Source organism: Urocitellus parryii, chromosome 10, assembly GCF_045843805.1.
Source record: "Urocitellus parryii isolate mUroPar1 chromosome 10, mUroPar1.hap1, whole genome shotgun sequence".
Classification (NCBI taxonomy): Eukaryota; Metazoa; Chordata; class Mammalia; order Rodentia; family Sciuridae; genus Urocitellus; species Urocitellus parryii.
This window is the reverse complement of record NC_135540.1, coordinates 143,287,768-143,313,396: the sequence shown is the minus strand read 5'-3', so window position 1 is coordinate 143,313,396 and position 25,629 is coordinate 143,287,768. Positions and strand designations below refer to the sequence as shown.

General features: G+C 41.6%; 1 protein-coding gene across 1 annotated transcript in view; it reads right to left on the bottom strand.

The window, feature by feature from the left end:
• Positions 1–24,424, bottom strand: part of Poln (DNA polymerase nu) — a 123,652-nt gene extending 99,228 nt beyond the window's left edge. Inside the window, exons 1-9 of the mRNA XM_077803143.1 lie at positions 24,394–24,424; positions 24,117–24,274; positions 21,388–21,456; positions 20,170–20,230; positions 19,493–19,557; positions 18,052–18,135; positions 17,444–17,539; positions 12,060–12,116; positions 10,330–10,395 (exon numbers count right to left, since the gene is read on the bottom strand). Coding sequence (XP_077659269.1) covers positions 10,330–10,395; positions 12,060–12,116; positions 17,444–17,539; positions 18,052–18,135; positions 19,493–19,557; positions 20,170–20,230; positions 21,388–21,456; positions 24,117–24,274; positions 24,394–24,424 — 687 coding nt within the window. The remainder of the gene's footprint in view (positions 1–10,329; positions 10,396–12,059; positions 12,117–17,443; positions 17,540–18,051; positions 18,136–19,492; positions 19,558–20,169; positions 20,231–21,387; positions 21,457–24,116; positions 24,275–24,393) is intronic.
• Positions 24,425–25,629: the final 1,205 nt, after the last annotated feature.

The following is a 25,629-nucleotide window of genomic DNA, read 5'->3' as shown; positions in this document are numbered from 1 at the left end:
GTGGCCCTCAGGACACCCGGGGAGGGGGTGCGGGCTGGGTTATTGGAGGCAGCACCATGGGGCCCGCACGGGCCGGGTGACTGGGCACGCGAGAGAGCGGGCAGGGCGGGGGAAAGAAATTGAGATCCAGAATCAGGGAGTGAGCGTGGGAGGAGAGACGGTGGGAGAGAAGCAAGGCGGAAAGGTGGAGAGGAGAGGAAAAAGGGGCCGAGAGAGCTGGGCAGCTCCGGGACTGCAGCCTTACTGCTCTCGCTGGAGTCATGACGGACTCACTCCACCTAGGCCCCTTTCTTGACACGGTGCTTAGTCTTTGTCGACAGATCTCCTTTAATTAACTTTACTTTTTCTTTTAAGACATGGCAACACACGCAGCGGCGCGGTGGCACGGGGCATGGAGCGGGTCACTCCCTTCCCGTTGCCATCTTCGTCCCCCTGATCTGCTCCATGGTTACTTTTTGTTTTTTGCTGTCGGCTGACCCTACTATTTTGGGGTTTTTGTGTGTGTGTGTGTGTGTGTGTGTGTGTGTGTGTGCAGGGGGGGGTTAATTAACATTGTAGATGTCATAGTAGGAACCAAGTATTTAGTTTAATACTGTATATTGTTTGCATTGGTGGCTATTATTGTTTGTTTCACCCTATTCTGAGAGGTACTGGGGACCTAAATGTTCATCGGGTAGAAATTGGTGCTGCTGAACTAAACTTCACCAAAAGACAGCCACCTTGCTTCCCACACAAATTAATGACACTGAATCATCAGCTATTCTTTGATTAAGAGAGAGAGAGAGAGAGAGAGAGAGAGAGAGAGAGAGAAAGAAAGAAAGAAAGAAAGAAAGAAAGAAAGAAAGAAAGAAAGAAAGAAACTCAAGCTAATGACCAGGCCCCAAGTAGAAAGAGCTACTGGTAGAGCCGGTTGTGGTAGCGCACACCTATAATCCCTGGGGCTTGGGAGGCTGAGGCAGGAGGATCTTGAGTTCAAAGCCAGCCTCAGCTAAAGCAAGGCACTAAGCAACTCAGTGAGGCCCTGTATCTGAATAAAATACAAAATAAGGCTGGGGTTGAGTACCCCTAAGTTCAATCCCCAGTTCCCCCCAAAAAAAGAAATGGTTAGGGGTGGGCACCCAGGTCCTACAGACATCATTGCTATAGCAAAACAGAATAAAATAACACAAAGACACCACACCTACAAGGGGCTCTCAATCCAGATCACTCTAGGACACTTGGGCAAGTGAAGATTGTGCCCCCAAAAGGCCCTCACATAAGAGTGGTTAGAAATCCTTCTAACAGATGCATAAAACCCAATACAAAAATATAAGAAGTAGGAAAAAGCTAGATAACATAACATCTCCTTAAGTTCATAATTCACTAGCAAATGACCCCCAAAATATTGAAGTGGATGAAATATCAGAAAAGAAATTCAAAAGAATCATTATAAAAATTATAAATATATTCCAAGAGATGACAGAAAACCAAATGAATTAAGGAAGTCAGTACAAAATATGAATGAGAAATTCAATAAGGAGATAGAAATATTGAAAAATAACCAAACAGAAATCTTGAAATAAAAGATACAGTAAATCAAATAAAATGTTCAATTTGTGTAATAGAACAGGCCATGCTGAAGACAGAGTCTCCAAGCTGGAAGACAAAGTGACTCGCATTAAACATTCAGATTACAGTATTAAATAAAAAAATAACCATGATCAAAATATACAAGAACTTCAGGATAACAAAAAGAGACCAAATTTTAGAATCACTGGAATTGAGAAGGGTTGTGAGGTGTGGGCTAATGGAAAGGGTAACTATAATTAATAACAGAAAAATAACAGAAAAATTTCTAAACTTTCAGAATGAGATGGAAATCCAGATACAGAAGGCATTCAGAACCCCAATAGACAAGATCAAAAAAGAACCTCTCCACAACACATTATAATTAAAATGCAAAACACAGAGAACAAGCATAGAATTTTTAAAGCTTCAAGAGAATAATGTCAGGTCACGTTTAGAGGCAAGCCAATCAGAATCACTTCTGATGGCTCAGCATAAACTCCTCAAGCCAGGAGGGCTTGGAATGATGTGTTCCAAGTCCTAAAAGAAAATAATTTTCAACCAAGACTGCTCTACCCAGCAAAGATAATTCAAAATTTAACATGAAATTAAAACTTTCTTTAATAAGCAGAAACCAAAAGAATTCATGACTACTACACTGGCACCATGGAACTTACTTAAAGAAACAGTGCACACAGAATAAACAAAAAACATACCTCAGAGCTCACAAAAGAACAAATATGATTTTAAGAGTAGCTAAGCAAATGATAAATAGGACCAAATTAAAACATTAGAAATAAATAAAAGTGGCCAGAATTAGCTCTCTATAATAATATTATTGAATATAAATGGTCCCAGCTCTCCGATTAAAAGATATAGGCTAGAAGAATGGATTATAAACCATAACTAACTATATGTTGTTTGCTATAGACACACCTGACATGTAAAGACAGCCAGAGGCTGAAAGTAAAAGAATGGAAATTGATATACCCTGCAAATGGAGACTGAAAACAAGTAGAAATAGCAATTCTCATATATGACAAAGCAAATTTCACACAAAAAATAATCAAAAGAGACAGAGAAAGTCATTATTGTTGCATCTTCTTGTTGAATTATTATTATGAGGGAGTGGTGAGCCTTTCTCAGGGCGAGACAGCGAAACTCTTTCCTTAAAATGGCAGCTGTCACTTAAGATGGCCATCCAGGTGCTAAGCAAGGATCTTATAAAGGTGGAGATAGACCTCCTAAAAATCAAAGGGAGATAAGTAGACAAAAGGGACCAAGAGGTGGGAGGCGGGGAAGGAGAGGAGAAGTGCTGGGGAGTAATTCTGGCCAAATTACATTGTTACATTGTGTGCATGTACAAATATGAAACAACAAATTCCATCAATATGTATTGTATGACTACAATGTACCAATGAAAAATGTGGAAAAAAAATAAAATAATTAAATAAAAAGGTCTGGAGATGGAGCTCAGGAGTAAAGTGCTCTGATTTTGCTCTCCAATATTGAAAAAGAGAGAAATCTGACAAAATATACAAAAAAAAACCTATACTCTAGAGACTACAAATCCTTACTGAGAGAAATTAAAGAAGGCCTAAATAAATGAGGAGATTCACCTTTTTCATAGGATGAAAGACTAAATATTAAGATGTCAATTCTTTCAAATTGAGTTCTATATTCAATGTAATCCCAATGAAAGTCTTAGCAAGAATTTTTTTTTCCAGAAATTAAAAAGTTGCTGATTAAGGAACATATAGACATGGAAAAGATCCAGAATAACCAACATCTATAAAAAAATAATGCTGGGAGGACTTGTCCAATTAAAAAACTTGCTAGAAAGGTACAATAATAAAAATAGTGTAGTATTGGTATAGTATAGGTAACTACAGCATATTTTTATCCATTGGCAAAACTATGGACAAAATTCAGAGTATAGAAATAAACCCTTATATTTATGGTGAACTCACTTCTGACAAAGGTGCCATGACAATTAAATGGGGGAAAGAATAGTCTTTTCAGTAAATGGTGCTAGGACAACCAGATATTCACAAATAAAAAAGATGAATTGAGACACTTAACCTCTTACCATGTATAAAGCATTGATTCAAACTGAATTATAGACCGAAATATAAAACTCTAAACTATAAAACACATATAGAAGAAAACAGAATAAGATCTTTGTAATCTTGCTTTAGGCAAATATCTCTTAGATAAAACACCAACAGCACTAACAGAAGGCACAGGTCAACATTGGAAGAGCTGAATACGAACAGGCAGACTGGAGAAGCAGACCAGAATCTAATATACTATCATAGAGGCAGTAATTTGCATTTGTCCTACTCAGTCCTTTCTAACAGCTTAGTATTGGACACAAGGCCAGGGTCAAAAGTATGAGACAGAGTCAGACTAACAAAGCCTCAAATTTCAGGCTAGAAGATCCAATAAAAGGAATTGCCAAGGAACCAGAAATAACAGGAGAGATCATGGAGAGAAAGAAGCTCAGGAAAACAATACCACAGAGTTGTTAAAAAACCTCTGGGCTCAGCCTCTAGCTGCTGTGTTGTTCTCATCCTGAATAGCTCCTGGGGGCTGACTTTTAGATGAACCAACAGAATACAACTCAATTCCTAGACTGACCACTGGGCGGCTGCCAAGTGGAAATACCTAAATAGCACTGCAGAGGCTTTATCAAGTGAACATTCAATGCCACCACAGCATGCAGTTGACAGGACTCTCAGCTGAGCTGACCAGGCAGGCCGCCCACTAAGAAAACAGTATCAATATTCTAATGGAATTTTAAAATGATACCCAGATTCATAATATTCTGTATGTCTAACAAATAACTCAATATTACTGCACATATAAAGAAATAGGGAAATCTCAACTTGCATGGGAAAAGACGATCAAAAGATGCCACTCAGGTCATAAAATTTTGCTATTTTCTGACAAAGACTTTAAAACAGTTGTTGTAAAAATATTCCAATGTTTTTATTTATTTACCTTTATTTTATTTTTTTATATGGTGCCAGAGATCGAACCCAGTGCCTCATGCATGCTAGGCAAGCACTCTACCACTGAGCCACAACCCTGGCCCATCCAATGTGTTTATCATGTATAAGTTATGGAGACTGGAGCTGAATCCATTGACTCAATTATTTTTCACAGTTCTTAAATAAACCATAACCTGTTACTGCTTCATTAAAAAGTCAAAATACAGGAAAAGATGTAGGTAAGCCATAAGACAAAAACATTCCACATTTTCCTAATATCAGAAACAACCACAAGCACAATAACATGAGTGTAGGTGGCAATGAGGTGCAGCAGAGTCAGCTGTTAGCAGTGACTTTCCCTTGAGAGTTTGTGTGTGCATCATAAAATTGGGGAAATAGTTTTATAGAAAACTATAAAAATATGGAAAACAATGTGTTATGGTTTGGATGGGTGTCCCCCAGGAGTGTTCACAGGTGAGAAGATTAGATCACAGGAGCTGTAACTAATCAGTCCATCCTAGTTTGAATGGGCTAAAGGGGTGGTAACTGTAGGCAGGTGGGTCATGGCTGGAGAAGGTGGATCACTGGGTATGTGCCCTGGAAGGCTGCATCTTCCCTGCAGACCCTTCCTGTGCCCCTCTCTCTGCTTCCTAGCCACCATGAGGTGAGCACTTTTCCTTTGCCATCACCCTCCCACCATGATCTGCCTCACCTCATGCCCATAGCAATGGAGTCAGCCCACCATGGAATGAACCTCTGTGTTGAGAGCCACAGCCAAAGGGGCCCCAGCAAACTTCCAGCTGCCAGCAAACTTCCAGCTGCTGGCTGATGATTGGCTCACAGTGGCCCCAGCAACATCTAGCTGATTGGCTCCTCTGCAGTCATGTTCATTGGGCTGTTTCCCTGCCCTTCAGACTGCCAGCTGATGATTGGCTCACAGTGGCCCCAGCAACATCTAGCTGATTGGCTCCTCTGCGGTCATGTTCATTGGGCTGTTTCCCTGCCCTTCAGACTACGGAACTGCTCATTGGGGGACTTCTTTGGCTCCGCCCATGCGACCTAGCCAATCGGCCTCAAGAGCAGGAGGATTGTGGGAGGTGGTTGTTGGTGTGTGGGAGAGGCGTGTGGAAGCCGGTGGTGGCAGTTGGGCTCTGAAGGTTTTTCCTGAGGAGCTGTTTTGTTTGGCGTTTGTAGTTTTAAAAATAAAGTTTGTTTCTTTTGACAAGTGGCTCCTGAATTGTGCCCAGCCAGACTGCGGCATTTGATTACTCCATATACTATGAATCAGCTTGGTGCTGATAACGCCAAGGTCGCGGGTTCGTCCCCGTACGGGCCACCAAATGCCGCAGTCTGGCTGGGCACAATTCAGGAGCCACTTGTCAAAAGAAACAAACTTTATTTTTTAAAACTACAAACGCCAAACAAAACAGCTCCTCAGGAAAAACCTTCAGAGCCCAACTGCCACCACAGGCTTCCACACGCCTCTCCCACACACCAACAACCACCTCCCACAATCCTCCTGCTCTTGAGGCCGATTGGCTAGGTCGCGTGGGCGGAGCCAAAGAAGTCCCCCAATGAGCAGTTCCGTAGTCTGAAGGGCAGGGAAACAGCCCAATGAACATGACCGCAGAGGAGCCAATCAGCTAGATGTTGCTGGGGCCACTGTGAGCCAATCATCAGCTGGCAGTCTGAAGGGCAGGGAAACAGCCCAATGAACATGACTGCAGAGGAGCCAATCAGCTAGATGTTGCTGGGGCCACTGTGAGCCAATCATCAGCCAGCAGCTGGAAGTTTGCTGGCAGCTGGAAGTTTGCTGGGGCCCCTTTGGCTGTGGCTCTCAACACCTCTGAAACTGAACCAAATAAATTTTTCCTTCTCTAGGTTGTTTTCCTTTTAAAAAATATGTTTTAGTTGTATGTGGACACAGAACCTTTATTTTATTTATTTATTTTTACATGGTGCTGAGGATCAAACCAAGTCTCTTACATGTGCCTTGTAGGCAAGCTCTCTACTGCTGAGCCACAATCCCAGCCCTCTAGGATGTTCTTTTTTTTTAAGTTGTAGTTGAACACAATACCTTTATTTTTTATTTATTTATTTGTATGTGTGCTGAGGATCGAAGCCAGTGCCTCACAGGTGCCAAGTGAGTGCTCTACCACTGAGCCACAACCCCAGTCCCGCTTGGTTGTTCTTATCAGATATTTTGGTCACAGTGAGGAAAAGCAGAATAAATACAATTATAATTTATTTTAAAAAATATTAATCAGGGCTGGAGATAATATAACTCAGTGGTAGAGTGCCTAGCATGCATGACGCCTACATTTGATCCCCAGCACCACATACACACAGACAAAATTATCAATTATATTTTGGGCACTTTAAGGAAAAAATGCAATTCAAATTCCAGCCATCTTATGGCAATAATATCTGGTTAAATAATTGCTGGATTCAAGTTTTATGTATTAAAAAATACAAAAGCACTGAAGTTATAGGAAAATAGAGATAAACATTCAAATAACCTTGGACCAAGACAAGACTTCTTGAGATGATACAAAGGCAGAACCAACAAGTGACTGCAGTACAGGGAGAGCCCTTGGCGACAGTAGGGAAAGCACTGCCACCCACGACTCATGGCAGGGACAAGGGCTATATGCAGTTGGAAGGAAATCTGATAAATCTATGAAAAGTAAAAAGGGAATAATATCCTTTGACCCAGGGACCCCATACCTGAAAATCTGCCCCATGAAAACACAAAGCCAATACAACAGGACACAACACCTGATGCTTACTCAGAGGGTGGCTACACACCACGCCCTGTGTAGGGCACACACTGACAAGAACAAAGTGGGCCTGTCAGATGGCCTGTAGTGTTCCCTCAAGCAGGTGCTGACAGAGATAAGCAAGAGCAAAGAAAATTCTAACTCAGAATTACCCTGGGTTCAATCCATAGCACAATGGAGCAGGGAGGGGGACACATCATTTTAAATATCGCAAGACAGAATATATATTTAAAAATTAAAAAGAAAAAAATGGAGAAAAGTAATTCAACATTTTATGATGGGGTTAACCTTTACTATAGAAAGAGCTTTATTATACCAATAGAAAAAAATAAACATCCGCAGAGAAATGGCCAATGTTACCAGCAGGCAATTCATGGAAGAAAAATTGTTGTATGTAGTCAATCTCACCAACATTTTTGAAAGAATAGACATTTTTAAAAAGAGTTTGAAAGTATTAACCAAAATGAAAGCTGTTTTGGTGGAATCAGGGAACGGTGCCTTGTACATCACACCGTGTGATGGAAACACAACTCTTCTGGAGAACAAGTTAGCAATGAAAAGCCTTAAACAGACACAGCTATCTTGACTCAGAAATTCTCTCTCTAGGAATTCATGCTATGGAAATCATCAGAAAAACGAATATAGGTATGTTTATGGCATCTCTCCATAAAATAATTAAAATTGAAAACAATCTAAAAGCCCATCAGCAGAGAGAGTCGATGCACAGATGGCAATGCACCTGATGAAACAAGGATGCAGACTTCCAGTTAAATCAGTGGCTGAATGTTTGTGTGGTGTTTGTACCTCCTCTTTTGAAATGTTCATCAAAAATAACAGAAAAATAAGCATTTTATTGCATTGAAAACCTGAAAGAAGGTTTTCCAGCACTGTTGGGAAATTTCTAGAAGAGAGTAAAGTCCAGCAAGAGGTTAATCTAGACATGTAATGGAAAACAGGAACTTAAAACCCCCAACAAGAAAAAACAAGGTCCTCCATAAAAGTGAGTTTTGCCAACAGAATTCCTGAGTAACTCCCGCATGAGAAGCATCATCAACTCAGAGAACTCACAGTGCATGTGGTTATTGAGAAATAAACCAAAGGGCAGTGAGATGGTAGTACCTTCTCTCAGAGGCGTGGGTTGGTGTTAGTATGAGAATTAATGTCACTTAGTTTTACTATTGCTATCAGCAAGGTCTAGACCAGAGGAGCTCCATAGAGTGGAGTGCCCAAGTGATGCCTTCCTGGAAGGGTACTAGTCCCAAGTGACAGCTGAGACCCAAGAACTTATGGCCCCAGAACTGGTGGCCTGCCCAAGAGGATCCACCTCAATGCCAGCCCCATTCTCCTCCTTACACAGCCACTACCAACAGGTCAACAGGGTGCCCCTCCTGCCCATATGCATGGGCTACACTCTGTGTAGAGGTGCCCAGATGAAGCCTGGCTGTTAAACAGAGTTTGATGAGATACACAAATACTTACATTTTCCTATTCTATAAACATCCATATTACTTGAATTTCTTTACCATGAGCATATATTCATAATTATATATGTATATATAATATGGTATATATTTAAATAACTCACATATTTAATTCATATATTTAAATCTAAATATAGACTCAGATCAATATTGATATATCATCTCAAGAGGCATTAGAGCAAAAAAGCATAATATAAAATAATGGTTTTATTTTTGTAGAAAAGTAGTATTTTATAAATACATATGCTAGCAAAAAGTATGGAAAGACACAGGATGTTAACCACAGTTAGCTCTGCATAAAGGCAACTGTTATTAGTTTACATTTGTTTTCTGTATTTTAAGGAACTTTTTATGTAATAAGAAATTACTGGGCTGGGATTGTGGCTCAGCAGTAGAGTGCTCACCTAGCTCGGGCGGGACCCGGGTTTGATTCTCAGCACACATAAAAATAAAGGTATTGTGTTGTGTCCATCTACAAAAAAGATTTCTCTCTCTCTCTCTCTCTCTCTCTCTCTCTCTCTCTCTCTCTCTCTCTCTCTCCTTTAAAAAAAGAAATTATTATCAAGACTTGTTTCCATCACAAATGTAGAACTACTTAAAAGTTAATTATTTGAAGTGTTATTAAAGCTATATAATACAGGTATGAAGATGTGAGGGGGAAAAAACGAAGAAGTAGGTCACATTAGATTGGGTAGAGAGAAATGATGGGAAGAGAGGGGAAGAGAGGGGAGGGGAGGGGAGGGGAGGGGAGGGGAGGGGAGGGGAGGGGAGGGGAGGGGAGGGGAAGGAGGGAATGGAAGGACAGCAGAATAAAATAGACTTTATTATTGCTGTGGGTATATACGTGACTACATGACCAATGTATTTCTGCAACCAGTACACTCAGAAAAATGAGAAATTATATCCCATCTGATTCAAATGTATGATATGTCAAGATCGTTGTACTGTCATGTGTAACTAATTAAAACAAATTTTTAAAAGCTGTATAATAATCTCAAGGAAACTTACAGCTTTTCTAACCAAAAATATTCCTCAAAAAACAAAAAAGGAGGTTGTCCTTAGAGACACTCTGGGAAATCAGAAGTCACCAGACAAGCCTGGAAGGAAGATTGGGGGAGGTGGGTCCCAGACTGCTGGTGGGAAGAACCCCTCACTAACTCAGCACTTGTTGAGTCTTGTTCTAAGCATACAGAGGTGCTGTGCAAACACCAGTGGAATGGATACACAGGGAAAACACAGGTATCTACATGAAGCCCTCTCCTTGCACAAGCACGTATCTAGGCAAAACTTCAAGCCAGGCATGGAACCGGCATTTTTTTTTTTAAATAGAACATTGAATGATTTAAGTCTTTTTTTAATATATATATTTTTTAAATTTTTTTTATTTTTCAGTTTTCAGCGGACACAACATCTTTGTTTGTATGTGGTGCTGAGGATCGAACCCGGGCCGCACACCTGCCAGGCGAGCTCGCTACCACTTGAGCCACATCCCCAGCCCAAATCGGCATTTCTTGAAGAGCACTAACTTACAGGATGTGTGGCTGAAAGTCTTCCCGTCACAGTTCCCGTTTGATTCCACTTGGAGGAAATGGATCCCTGTATTATTCAAAAGAATCAGCTTAGACTCTGGAAATCCTATGAGAAGCAAAGAACATGCTGGGCCCTTCACCCACAACACAGCACCTGCTGTTCTGTTCCTCCGGAGGTCAATAAGTGCTGGCCCTGAGCTCCCAATCCCAAAATGTCCTTGGGGTTACAGAGTCCTACACAGGATCAAGGGTGGGTGAAAAGGAAGCTTCCCTCTAACCCAGGGAGAAGCAAAAATAGAACACAGGGTTTTGTGTCCCTTATAAACTTATGTGAGGGGGGAAAAAGAAAGATAATGGCTGTGGAGGACTCAGCTGGACTCAAGGCGGGGCTGTGAACTATAGGCAGGTTCTGTCACTTGCTGTGTGGCCTCAAACAAGGCAAAGACATCTCTGACTGCTATCTCCTCATGTTCAAACCAAAATGACAACATCCACCTCAAATGGTTCTATTAGAGATCCAATGATAGATGTGAGTACAGGAGGCCAGTACAGAGTTGCCTCCTAAGTAGGAGGTCCTAGGGCTTGATGTTAGCCTGGGCTAAGCACACCTGAATAATAACAGACCACAGCATACAGTTCCAAGAACAGCAGACAGTTCATATTAGAATTCCAAGTAATGCATGTATCTGAACTCACACAAGCCATGTTCCTTATTCACAATTTCTTTATTTAAGTCTCAGTTACCTTTTTCATGCAAGCTAATAATCCATCTATAAAGGTTGACTTGATCTTGTGAATCTAAATAACAAAGATGAGAATAATCATTTTCTTTTTTGGGGGGAAACATTTATTATGTGACTTTATTCATGAGGGACAACGTGGTTAGGACACAAGCCAGCAGGTGGTCACAGCCTCACCTCTGGCAGGGTGTGGGGAAGCATGAAGGGAAGGAGGTGCACCCAGGAACACCCATTCCACTCCTAGAGACCCAGACACACTCCCGGTGACTCAAACAGGTAGGGGTAACAAGAGATGAAGAGTGGCCAGAGGGAGGACCTGTGGGGTGGGGCAGGTGCAGAACCCCCATCCACTCAGAAATCTCTTGGATCTCTTTTTGGAAAATTGCAAAGATATTGCAAATAAATAAATAATCAGTTTAGGGTCCCCCGTGATGAGCCCTTTCTAGTTCTCTCCCATCCTTGACCTCACTTCAGAAGAAAGGGCCTGTTTGGTACCAGTGCATTCTACAGATAGCAAGTCACAGACTCAGTAAATAATAGGACTGGTTGTCTAGGTAATGATAGTTATCAAAGTGGCTCACAGAGAACTTGTGACATAACGGGCAAGTGTGTGAACAGAAAGAGAGTAGCTAGAGGAGGAAAGGGGGTTTGTCCTTAACCTTGGCAAACACTACTATGTAAAGATAAAAGGCTGCCTGAAGGTGGCGGCCTTTTGTGAGTGCTGGTGGAAGTTGCATCCACACAGAGGTCACAAATAAGGACTTGTACTCAATGTTCTTCCACATATGAGCCCATTGGTTCTCAGGACTGGATGGGGCTCACTTGAGACTGGAGTAAGAAGGTGCAGGAAGGGGTGCTAACACAAGGCCAGTGTGAGAGAACCACAGCCTCTTGTAACACTGCCAGCACACTTCAGCAAACGTGAATTTGTTTATAGAGAGAGGGCCTGGTTCTTCCCCCATCACACAAAACTTTTAAAGAGTCAACTTACCTGCCTGTATTCCAAAATTGTCTTGGGTAAGGGATGAAGGTCTTGCAGAGAACTTAACTACAAAAAAAAAAAAAAAAAAGAAAGAAAGAAAGAAAGAAAAGAAACATAAATCACCACCAATGTAATTCCTTCCTTCATTTCAATATTTCAAGCACTTATTTTTAGCCAGAGAAAGTCCTAGCAATAAATGGTGAAATTGAGCATATTTTCCAAAAAGAAGATTTGTAATAAACTTAGTCTATCAAGTATCTTAATCCTAACCTCTTATGAAATCATTCCAATGTTCACACATCGGAGCTAAAAACACTTCACATATGCTTGGAAACAGGTTCTCTGAAGATTTGTATTAGTGAAATCTAAATCCCATAGAGGTGAGTAAACTGAGAAAATACCTACAAAGATGTGTATCAGTGGTTTTCACCGACACCCAATATTTGACTTATATGCTAGTCATCTGGGTATAATTCCAGTGAGGTAGCACTGGAATATGATTATAAACTTTTTAGTCAATTTTAAAAATCAAAATATAGCATACATATAGGAAAGTGCAAGATCATAAGAACAGTTTGTTGAAGTATCACAAAGTAAACACAATTGCATAACCACTGCCCATATCAAGACACAGGACAGGGGCTGGGGCCATGGCTCAGTGGAAGAGCGCTTGCCTAGCATGTGTGAGGCACTGGGTTTGATTCTCAGCACCACAAATAAACAAATAAATGAATAAAGGTCCATCAATAACTAATAAAAATTTTTTAAAAAAGACACGAGACATTCCACAACATGAATTTTGGCTAACAAATGCCACAGTTCTGCTGGGCCTATACATACAGAGGAGCTGTGATGAAAAATTCTGGCCCACTTCAGCAAACATGCTGCTGACTCTCCAGGATAGATGCCACCTTATCCCCTCAGCAATGTGCGCAAGTTCCAGGGCCTCCTCACCCTTACCAAGGCATGCAGTCATTGGTCTTGATTGTAGCTGTTTTGGTAGCTGAGAATTGTTATCTCTGTAGTTTTAACTTGTATATCCCCCAGTGAATCATAAAGTTGGCCACAATTCATGTATTTATTGACCAATTGTACCTCTTTTTTTTCCATTAAGCTCCTTCTAGTCTTTTACTCTATTAAAAAATTGGTTTGTGTGTCTTTCTTTTCTTGATAGTAGAAATTTGTTATTTATTTAGCATGATAGTCTCTAGATTCATCCATTTACTAGCAAATGTCACAAAGTCATTCCTTTTTTACAGTAAGTAATAATCCACTGTGTGTGTATGTATGTATGTGTGTGTGTGTGTGTGTGTGTGTATATATATATATATATATATATATATATATATATATTTCCACAAAAATGGGATCCTAGCTAGAATAAGATAAATTCCATGCTAATAAAATTAATCAAAATGTCATGTACAACTAAAAAGAACCAACAAATAAATAAAATAAAAGTAAAAAGTATTAACTCCTCAAAAAAGAAGTGTTTGATCATATGAAACTGTGCAAAAGTACTGCAAATGTTAAGGACCAGAAACAGAGGCTGTAGACTGCCTGCAGCCCTGCTGCCTTATCAAAAGCTGTGCTGGCTCCTGACACTGCATTCCTTTCTGATCTCCCTTCCACTCTGCCACTCCAGTCTCTCTGGCACCTCCTTTCTCTGACCTCTAAGTATTAGTTTTTCAGGGTTGAACTTCATGGTTGTAAATGTTGACTGCACATCAGAATTAGTGGAGAGCTGGCCCATGCCTAGACCACCCAGCTGATCCTAACTTAGTGGATCAGCTGTGTACCTGGCATCAATGTTTTCCAAATTTCCAGTCAGGGTGGAGGACCACTACCCAGGGTGACTGCAAGAAGTTGGCTGGTAGTTTTTGTATATGTTTTGTATATGTTTTTGTATATGTCCAGAGTTCCATCCCACAGATACAGCTGCCCATGGTGCAGTAGCACCTCACATGTTCTTTTGTTCTAATGGACCCAAGACTGAATGTTTGACATCCCCAAATAAACCATTCCTCTCTATTTTCTCTGAGTAGTAGCCCATCTATTTGACCATGTGCACAACTCAGAAAACCTGTAACTACACATTGCAACTGTTGCTCATACTCACCGTATATATTTTAACTCATCTGTTGAAGGGCACCTAGGCTGGTCCTATAGTTTAGCTATTGAGTTGAGCTGCTATAAAAATTGATGCAGCTGCATCATTATAATATGCTGATTTTAAGTGCTTTGGGTATAAGCCAAGGAGTGGGATAACTGGGTCAAGGTGGTTCCATTCCAAGTTTTCTGAGGAATCTTCATACTGCTTTCTATAATGGTTACATCAATTTGCATTCTCACCAGCAATGTATGAGTGTACCTTTTCCCTCATATCCTCACCAACATATTCTTGTATATGTTGTATTCTTGATGACTGCAATCCTTTTAAAAAAATTTTAAGATGTTGATGGACCTTTATTTTATCCATTTATTTATATAAGGTGCTCAGAATGGAACCCAGTGCCTCATACATGCTAGGTAAGCACTCTACCACTGAGCCACAGCCCTTGCCCTGATAATTGCCATTTTAACTGGAGTGAGATGAAATCTTGGAGTAGTTTTGATTTGCTCTAGTTGCTAAAGGTATACTCATCTTTCCTGCCAAGTATCAACATGATTAGGTGAAAAAGTATTTCCTGATATTCCAGTAAACTCAAGAGTTCTGTGGAAGCTCTGCAAACGCTTTCAAATGAAAGTGTATTTTCCTTGCCTCTGCTTAGCACTACTTCAACCGGGAACAAAACATAGAGAGCACACTGAGAACTAATTAATGAGTCAAGTTTCAAGCTGCTAAACCCTGATTGGTAGTTAGTTTTTCACTGGTAGATATTTTACGACAACACACACCCTTGCCCCACAAACTATAAACAATGTCTAATGCAGAGCCAGGGCTACAATAAATGTGTATTGATACAAGAGAGAATACATCTGTTCTGTTCATGGCTTTATCCCAAAGCCTAGCAGAACACATACTGCATACTAAACACCCAGAAGAGCATATACATGCCTGCCCAGAAGACCCCTTTCACTTCAGTTAGTTGGGGGGTCTAAGAGGCTACTCTCAGAAATGATGAATGGCTGGCCAAGCTCCCTGCAATACAGAAGTTTGACTATCAGACCAGACACTTTTCCAGCATCTGAATCCCCTATAATGCTTTGAGAACATGTGACTTTATTGGAGAAAGGACATCAAAGCTTCCTTCAGCTTGTGGTTAAGAAGAAACCCTTGTCCTTCCACTCCTGTGTGTCTACTGAGGGGTAGGAATTCTCACTGTTCCACAGTAGAATTGTGGAGCTCTCCGCTGGACACCATAGGTCTCCAGAACAGCCTCTGCTTTCCACCCTGTGTTGGGGAGCTCTGCTGGTGAGTGTCGGAGAACTGGTATTGTGAGATTACAGGCTCTGACCACAGCACCTTTACCTTAGAAATCAACAGAATATCTGGAAAGCCCCCTCACATTTGGAAATTTTAAGACATGTTTTCAAAGAATCAGTGATCAAAGAAGAAGAAGAATTAAAATTATTTTTTAAATGTGTGAAATTAAATAATATGTAAAGAAAGTAATACATGTGAAAATTTGAGAGAGTCACTCAAGATTTACTGAGTATTGGGCCCCAGGCATTGTTCCAATCACTGGGGAGTTGCAGGAACAAAGCTAGGTCCATGTCCTTCTATAACTAAATCCCAAGTCAGGGGAGCTGAGCAGTAACAGTTCATGTGTGAAGCTTGGACATCATCATCAGCCCAGGAATGCTATGAACAAAAGGGACAGGAAGCAGAGGCAGGAGCTTGGGGTGGGGAAAAGCCCCAGGATTCACCATGGCACCAGAAAGAGAGCAGGGAGAATAAAGGGAAGTGGCAGGAAGGGGTCTTATTTGTGAATTTAGAGCCATGGGCAAGTATTATCTAGTAAAAGTCATCTTCCAGATATACAGAATGAACAAACAGTATGACTTGTAAAGAAGAGAGTAAGGTCAATGTGATTTATGTCGATCATGTCTTTGTGGGAAAAAAACATTAGTCTCCTTGTTAAAGTCACTGTCTCAACTCTGTCCATAGGAAGACACATCAAAACTAGGAGGTAGTCATGCTTTATTCTTATACCACTGCCTATCTGGAGAGTGGAAGGTGCTGTAAGGGAAGGGCAACAGTATCAGCTGGTGCCAGGGCATAAAATGAACCATCTGAGATCCCCATATACAGATGCAGGCCAGAGGATAATGCATGGATTTCCCAGGTGACACTGCTGCCAAATCTTTAGGGCTCACTGCCCACCTCTGCTCTCCAGGTGAGATCTAAGTCAGTATTTTCAGAAAGATGGGGTTCAGCTCCCAGAAACCCAGTGCTCTGAGAACCAACAGGCATTTAGTTCAGCCCCAGCAGGCACTAGTTTTTGGATGATTTGGTTCTGGGAACAAAGTGAGGGCTTAGATGTGTACACGCTACATTCTAATGGAATAAGCAAATAAATGCCTAAGATAACTTTAGGTAATGGTAAGTTATATACAGAAAGTAAATAAAACAAAAATAAAGAAATAGGGAGGACTGAGGACTTTACTGCAGTTTGGGTGACCAGAGCAGATTTTCTAAAAGTAATATTAAAGCAGACTATCATAAGCCAGCAGGCAAAATCTGTGGCACGGTCTGGAGACTATGGAAAGAGCTTATGCAGAGAGCCCCAGGCAGCCAGCATGCTCAGAAAAGCACATCAGAGACAGGGGAAGGGCCAGTCCCCTGGGCCAAGGACATATTCAAGAACTTGGGTTTAATTCTGAGGGTGATGGAAAGGCACTGGAATTTCTAGCCAGGTCAGTAGCATGATCTTTTTTTTAATATATCTTTATTTTTATTTATTTATTTTTATGTGGTACTGAGAATCGAACCCAGGGCCTCACACATGTGAGGCAAGTGCTCTACCACTGAGCTACAACCCCATTCCCAGTAGCATGATCTTTTTAATGTTTTTAACAGAAGTAGGAGTTAAAGCAGGGGGACTGCTAGGAGGATTGAAGTCATCCAAGTGAGAGAGGATAAAGATGGTGAAGTGAGAACAGGATCAAGGAGGCACCCTCAGGACATCTTTTGTAGGAAAGGACTGGGACTTGCTGTGGGTAAAGATGAAAGGAATTCCCAAGTGCTTGGGAGGTATGGCTAATGATGATGATACACCAGAGAGGAAGATGGGCCCTTCAGGAGGTGAAGAATCTCCTGTGTGAAGGACAGTCCAAGTACCTCTGCAGGAGACTGCTATTCACCTGCAATTTGCCTCACTTGAGAGGCAGGGTCCCACCTAGTGTACAAACCCATGATCACGGTACAAAGAAGGACAAGGGAAACTTACCACAGCCTCTGAAGTGGACAGGTGTTGCTGTGGCCCTGTTTTGGGAAGGCTCTTCCTTGGACTCAGCAGGTGTAGCTTCAGCTTTCCAAAGAGGATCTTCAACAATGCAATGCAGGTGTGTGGGAGTTTCAGATTGGAGGAAACAAACATCACTATTACATTTAAAACCACTAACCAAAGGAGTCACATCTAAATGATGCTTAATTTCTCATTTAGTGCTCTTCTTGGATATAAAGGCTTTGAAGTTAGGAATCTCAATATTCATCACTCATGAAAGAATATAAACAACTTATTTTTCAGATAATCAATATGAAATAACATTTATAAATTTATAAGAAACCTCTCTTAACTCCTGAATAAGAAACATTTTTTAAACATCTATAATCCCAGCAGCTCAGAGGCTGAGGCAGGAGAATCTTAAGTTCAAAGCCAGCTTTAGCAAAAGTGAGGTGCTAAGCAACTCAGTGAGAACCTGTCTCTAAGTAAAATACAAAATAGGGCTGGGGATGTGGCTCAGTGGTTGAGTGCCTGAGTTCAATCCCTGTAACTTCCCCCTGCCCACCTCAAAAAAAGAAACTATTTTTGAAAGAAACAAAATTTAGCATTACTTCTCGAAGTTGATTATTACTCATTATAAGAAACCGTTCTCCTGCAATAAAATGGGCTTCCTGCTCCAGTTCCTTGAGACGAGCCTGAAAATGGGATAAGCACAATTAATAATCATTCACAGTTTTCACAATTTAAAATTATTTAGTTTGTTAATCAAATAATTCCCAACAGAAGCTCTTAATAAAATAAAAAGCACTCTGTAATTTACTAAACTGCAGATTAAAAATGCATCTTCTGACTCTTGGTGGAATTCTAGGCTTATGCAATCACCCTCCCCCAAACTGAGGGAAACAAATGAAAGATTCAAAAATAATAATATAACAAAATAAGAGAGGGAAAGAAAGTATTTTATAGTAATATTAGGGCTAGAAAGGGATCCAGCATCCTATGAAACAAGACAGAATATATAAGTAACAGGCTCGTATCCAGAATATTTCAAGATGCCCTATGAATCAGTAAGAAAAGAAATACAAATGAGTGAAAGACTTGAGCAGATCCTTTATAAAAAAGAAAATTGTAATAGCCAATGATGATAGAAAAGTGCTAAACCTTATTAGCAATTAGGAAAACAAAACCAAACTTATGTGTTGTTTATAAGACCTCAACCTTATCATTTGTGGGGGAATACGAACAACTGACACACTTTTCAAACAATCAATATAAAATAATGCTCATAAATTCAGAATAAACCTCCCTTTTAACTCCTAAATAAGAAATGTATGGCTCTCAGTGTTTGGCAGACACCAGTCTCAGGAGTCCACAGCACTGGGCAACACAGAGTGATGAGGTAAGGTCAAGAAACAGAAGGCTGATTATAAACCACTGATTTACTTACAGTCCAAACTAGTCACACTATATTTCTTAGGCATTGGAGTGGGAAAACAATAAAGAAAAACAATGTGAAATGACTACAAAGGCTAGCAGCAAGGATTTCTGGCAGGGAAGTGCAGAGTTCTGGGCATCCCAGGCTTGACCCAGGTGATGGTTATACCAGAGTTTCCTTTAAGGAAATTTAGGTGAAACATCTTTATGTATTTTTTCATGCAACTTAAGTATCTTTCTATATTTTTATTAAAAAACAAACAAAAATTCCTTCACCAAACGCTAGGGGGCAACAATCTTACAAGAAAAACTTAACTTTGGAGGATCCTGAGGATCAGTTAAAGCAATTCCCCAAATATGCATTAAATGCAGTGGCGCCCCACCCAACCTACACACACACACACACACACACACACACACACACAGATGCAATGGGGTTTAATCCTTCAATGCTTGATCCTTCCCTCTAGGAGTTTGAGAAGAGAAAGAACAGTGTTACCATCAATCTAGCACTAGCAAGGAAAGAAAAAAGAGTGGAAATTACTAAGACCTGCCACTGGGAATCACTTACCAAACTGGAGAAAAATGACAAGGACAGAGTCTGAAATAATAACTTACCCCAAGAAGTATGGATGTCCTCTCCATTTCTTCCTTGTTCACCTGAATCTTGTGGTTTTCCATCACTGTAATTCAAACTCCAAGTCAGATCATGTCCACATTGCAGTAACAAATCCCTTTCGGTAAAGGTGACAGTCTTACTCCTCATGAAGACCACAATGACAGCACCTGCTGCTGGCCAACCTCTGCAGAGGGTCCGTCAGGAACATCCACAGTGCTGGCTTCAAGGTGGGCATGAGGATGGGCCCTGCATTGGCCAGCCCCAGCCTGGCCTTTCACACACTCTGGTTGGAGAGTTGACTTGGCCAGGGAGACTGCTCTCCTGTGGGCCAAGAAGGACCTGGCAGTCTAAGACAGAAGAAAGCCCTGCACAGTTCTTACAGGGAGGGTCTCAAGACTGCATCAGGCCAAGCCAGGAAGGGCACAGGACACTAAGCAAACATGAGAGACAAGGATAGCAGTTAAGATATCTCATGAGACCTCCTCCTTCTGGCCAGAAAGATCTGAATGTCAAAATCATCGAGTCCTTCTAGTCTAAGAGATAGTGCAGCACAACCCCTCTTCAGGGCCCATGAGATATAGTATTTATTCCTAAATAAGCTAAAGAGAACACTCATTTCCAAACAATGTAGAATTCTCTACAAAAATGACTATACTTTGTCTTCGTAGCAACTTACCTGCCAAAATTGGAATCAGAGGAATTTCCAAAGTACAAAATAGTTGCCATAAACCATGAACCTATGAAGTAATAATAAGGCTACTTTAAGTTACATTCACATCAGCATTTTGTTGAAAAGCTACTTGACTTTTTTGAACTAGAATGAAGACAACTCCTACCTAGGTGGGTTTCTTCCCCAACATCTATTCCTTTCCCTTGTTTTTCCTAATAAAACTCCTACTTCCATTATATATTCTACTTTATCATCATGACCTGGTAGAGACAGTCACAAATGGTAGATAGGCTATGCCCCATCCCAGTTTTCTTTACTTTCTCATTTTAAAGATTGATTTAAGTATCTGTAAACAGTTAGCCTTTAATTTTAATTTTAGTTTCAGTACAGGCTTCCTGAATTTCCATCAGTTCACCTAGACTTCACTGCCCCTAGGCGGGGAGTGTGTCAAATGGCACTAGAGCCCTTGTTCCATGTACTCAGAGTATGACATCCTCCCCACTGACATCACCTCCTGGGCTCTTCCTTGGAGTTTGTTTCTATTCTTTCTTGCTACCATCAAGAAGTTCTGGGTCTTATTTTCTAGCTCTCCTCCTCCCCTGCCCATTTCTCTGCCTATCCCTCCAGACCCATTCTCTGCCTTGCCCTGTGTCACAAGGTAGGCCCAGTCCTGCCAGGTCACATCACCAGGCTCCCTCTCTGTGCTCAGGTGAGTTTCCCCTGTTAGAGCCCAGCAGAAGGGCAGGACAGAAGGGAAAAGAAACAGTTCAACCTGGATCCCAGTAGAAGGAAAGTCCTGGCCACTGCCTGTCCCTGGAGGTTTCCCATCTTACTGCCCCCTTCACCATGCCCTTGCCTCAGGACACTGTCTCTTCCTTCAGCTCTTCTCAATTGTCCCTTCCATGGCCATGGCTTCCCAATAAGACTGATTGAGGAAAGCTGTGTCCATTTCACCACCAACCAAAGCATTTAGCTTTCAAGTTAACCACAGCATCAGAAACAGCCCAGTTAAAGGGGAGGCTTTGAAACATGCTAAATTATTTTAAAACTTCAGATTTTATTATTCTGATCTTTTCTTTTCTGAGTGAGGCACAGATTAATTTGGCCTTAGAACAAATGTTTCACTTCCTTCATGTTCAAGACACAGTGATAGCACCTTGCAAGTATGGGTGCAAGTGGACAGACAGCTCTTGTACAACCAGAACACATAATAAAATGTCTTGCCTTCAACTTGGAGCACAGGTCCATCGTAAGTCTGTAGAGTGTATTCAAGTTCATATGTATGTTCTTATTCTTTAAAAGAACAAAAGTTAAAACTTTAGACAAACTTGGCTGCAATGCTTATCACAACCTGGGAATTGATATGACTCACAAAAATGTTCCTAGGACATCTCAGGAAGCTCTCAACTTCAGATGTTACATCAAGTATATGGTGGCCTCACCAGTGACCTCAGGTAGACAAGATTCAGTCTACGTAAAGCACTGTGCTAGCACGATCTATGAGTAGCCAGACACTTTCCCAGCCCAGGGTTTCCCTTCATTTTATAGATACAAAAATAGAATCATGAAGAAACTAAATACCCAGAGCAGTGATTAAAGAAAGAAAGCACAGACCTGGCCTCTGGGATCCCACTGTCTCCACTCTCTCAGCTCTACTACCCTGCACCCACACAATGGCTGCCATATTTCACATTTGCTTGACCATTCTCACCCTAAGATGGACATCTGCAGAGGCCCTGGGAGACAGAAGGGGGAGATGGGATGCACTGCAGCCCCTATGACACTCAGTTGAAGTCTCCCTCCAATATAGCCCAAGGACCTTCTGCTCAACACCCCACTCTTCCCAGTGGCTCCCAGACGGTTTGCTGCTAATGGCCTCAGATTAAAGTAAGCACTCAGTGGGTCAGTGGCTGCACATGCCCTGGAGGGCTCTCCAATCATTTCCTCCCATAAACTACTCATCAGAGGATATGCCTAGGATCACCTCTATGAAAAGCCTGTGGCTGCCACCTGACAGAATTCCACATGGCTGCCTGCAGGAGCTTTCTCAGTTCCAAAGTGACCAAGTGACTCCTTTTAATAGTCCAGGATGGGCTAGCTTTGTGGCACAGTACAGCTGTGTGAGAGCCCGACATGTGACTGGATTCAAGAGCTCTCCCCTTTTCTCCTCAATCTGCCCTACTTCTCCAGAAGATGGCTTTGCCATCACCATGCCGCTCCCTCTACTTAAGCTACCTTCCATTCCCAGCAATTCAAACCTCTTCAGAGAAGCACAGTGGCAGATTCACAGATTAAAACCCAGCTTCCATCTCCTGCCCTTACATGCTGCATGGCTCTCCTAGAGATAACATCTAGCCAATAGGACATAAATGGACTGCATCCAAAACTGCCTCTTGACTCCCTGGAGTGAGGGAATGAGGTCTCAGCAGGAGCAGGCAGAGAAGATCCTGGCCTGGCTTGACAGTACTGCTTCACAGTTGCACCAGCTTACACAGGGGCACCCACTTCTTGGCAAGGAGGATACACGCTCTCTGGAACTGACTTTCATTCCTTGACTTTCATCACTGACTCAGATGTGGGCATGTATAAAGAAACTAGACTTAAAATTGGAAACCCAAACTCAACAATGGCCTCATATTAACCTTGGGCAAGGTGAGTATACATTAACTTTTATGTGCCTCAGTTTCTACATGTATAAACTAGGACTGATAATACTGGGGTAAATAACTCCTTCCTTCAACAATAGTATCTCAGCTTCTATTTGGGAGAGTTTCCCTGCCTCACAGTAGGAGTCTGGATAGTCACAGGACCCTGCCTCCCTTGCTGGGCGTGGACATCTGGACCAGTGAGGGAAAGGAGATGTTCTCCAGAAGCTAAAACTATGGATCTTGGCTTTGGCACCATGTCCACTAGCCTCTGTCCCAGGGTCCCTATTCTTGCAAGGCCTGATTCTGCGGGCTACCCCATGACCATCTGATAAGCCTCTTTTTAAATTAAGGGAGGGCACATACCTGTTATTTACAGCCCTGCCCCATGGGACACAGACTCTCCCCTTACATATGATGGCCATGAGCATGAAGGGCAGTGTCCCACTGCAGAGGCTCCTTCAACCCTCTGTGTGCTCACCTGCAGCACTTCTACTATGCAACCTGAACAGAATGGTCCCAACTGTGGCCATGCTGCTCCCCATCATCTCCTCCAAGGTTCTGCTTCTCCAGACAGTGGCTCCTAAAGGCCAGATCATCTCTAGCAGGAGAGGGCCCAGGCAGACTGAGGTGGCCATCCCAGGAGCTCAGTCACAGAGGCTACATCACTGGCATTAAGTATTTATAAATGAGCAGCTCTCTGCTCACAGAACAGGCAACAATTTGACACCAGAGAATCCATTCAGAATTATCACACTGCACATAGGATTTCCCAGGAACAGATATGACAAAAAGATAGAACTCTCGCATCCTTATTCATTATCCTCCACCAGAAATACCAAGATCAAAAGTATAAGTGCAGGGTCAGGCATGGTGGCACATGCCTGTGATCCCAATGACTTGGGAAGATGAGGCAGGAGGATCACAAGTTCGAGGCCAGCCTCAGAAACTTAGTGAGACCCTGTCTCAAAAAAAAAAAAAAAACCCACGCAACTAAGGATGTAGCTCAGTGGTGGAGGGCCCCTGGGTTCAAACTCTAGCACCGTAAAAAAAAAAAAAAAAAAAGCAGTGAAGAATAAGTAAAATGAATGTTGGTTTACTATTTATTAGACTGTAAAATAGGAAATTATTTCTAGAAAAATGTCAGGATTGTATTAAGATGGGTAAAACTTAATCTTAAAATGACTTACCTCAGGGCTGGGGATACAGCTCAGTTGGTAGAGAGCTTGCCTTGCATGTACAAGACTCTGGGTTCAATCCCCCACACCACACACACACACACACACACAAACAAACAAAATGACTCACCTTAATATTACTTGAGGAATTGCCACATGTGCTGCTCACTTTGACTGAAAAGGACTTTTCAAGGTGTTTTGCCACTAAGTTCTCAAAAGAAGGTGTGCCATCACTGGGATCTATGAGCCATGCAGCAATTCTGGGATCAAGGCCTACAAAATCAGCAACTGAAGAGGAAAATGGCAGTTAATCCTCCTAGAAAAATAAATATTGATTGCTTTTCCTACCTTGGCAAGATGCTTAGGGTAATACTATTACCATTCTCTCAAATCACAGAGCCAAGTACGCATGATGTGACTCTGATGTTCCTCGACCATCTCAACCCTCCATGGTTGTTAAACTAAAGAAGTGAATCCCAAACAGCTAAGAAGGGATGGGGACTCCAAGCTCACTTGGAATTTGGATTTCTTAATAATGTTATAAGAGACTGAAGTCAGAACTCGGGCCAACCCTTACCTCCTTCTCCCAACTCTCCTCTCCCTTCCCTCATCCTGAGGTAACTCAGGCTTTTTGATCACTTTTGAGCAGGCAACCATCTGCTCTTCCACACCCTCCCCTCCCTCTGCCTCTCACATCCCCACAGGTCATTTATGACCCTGCATCATGATGCCAGGAACCTAGGCTCCCAAGTCAAGGAAGCAGAGTAGGAACTGCCTGAGCACACATGGGATCCTCATCACTGTGCCAGGCAGAGACTGGCATTCCCTGGTGTGAAAAAAATCCCATAAGACAATGGGGGTACTGTATGCATCATGATGCTGTGGAAAGAACACTGGCCCTGGGACAAAAATGAATAGGAAAAATTATAACTCATTAAAGTACTCTAAAATCAAAATAAAAAACAACAAAAAACCAACATAGATTAATGTGGTTTGACTCAATTCTAAAGAGGAAAAAAATAAAATAGGATAAGACTTTTACAGTGATTGATAAAGATTAATCCTTAATATGGCTACCATTTTAAAAACAGTACTGCACCAAATATCTTTTAATTGAATAACAACAGTAGGCAAACACAATGAGTTTTTTCAAGAAAATTTAGTTTGAAGAAGAATTTAGTTTAGAAGATTACTGTAAATATCTGTGGGACATATATCAAGATGTTTTCTAAGCCAGGCATAGTGACGCAGGCCTATAATCCCAGCAACTTGGGAGACAGGAGGAGCACAAGTTCTAGGCCAGCCTCAGCAACTTAGTGAGACCCTAAACAATCTGGCAAGATCCTGTCTCAAAATTAAAAATTAAAGAAAAAAAAAGAATTGGGGGCTGGGGTTGTGGCTCAGCAGCAGAGTGCTTACCTAGCACATGCAAGGCCCTGGGTTTGATCCTCAGCACCACATACAAATAAATAAATAAAATAAAGATGATATTGTGTCCAACTAAAAAATGAATATTAAAAAAATGAATTGGGGGATGTGGTTCAGTGGCTAAGCACCCCTAAATTCAATTCCTACTACTCTCGCCCCAATATATATGGTGTGTGGGAGTATATGTAAATATGTGTGTGAATGTGGGTGTTTGT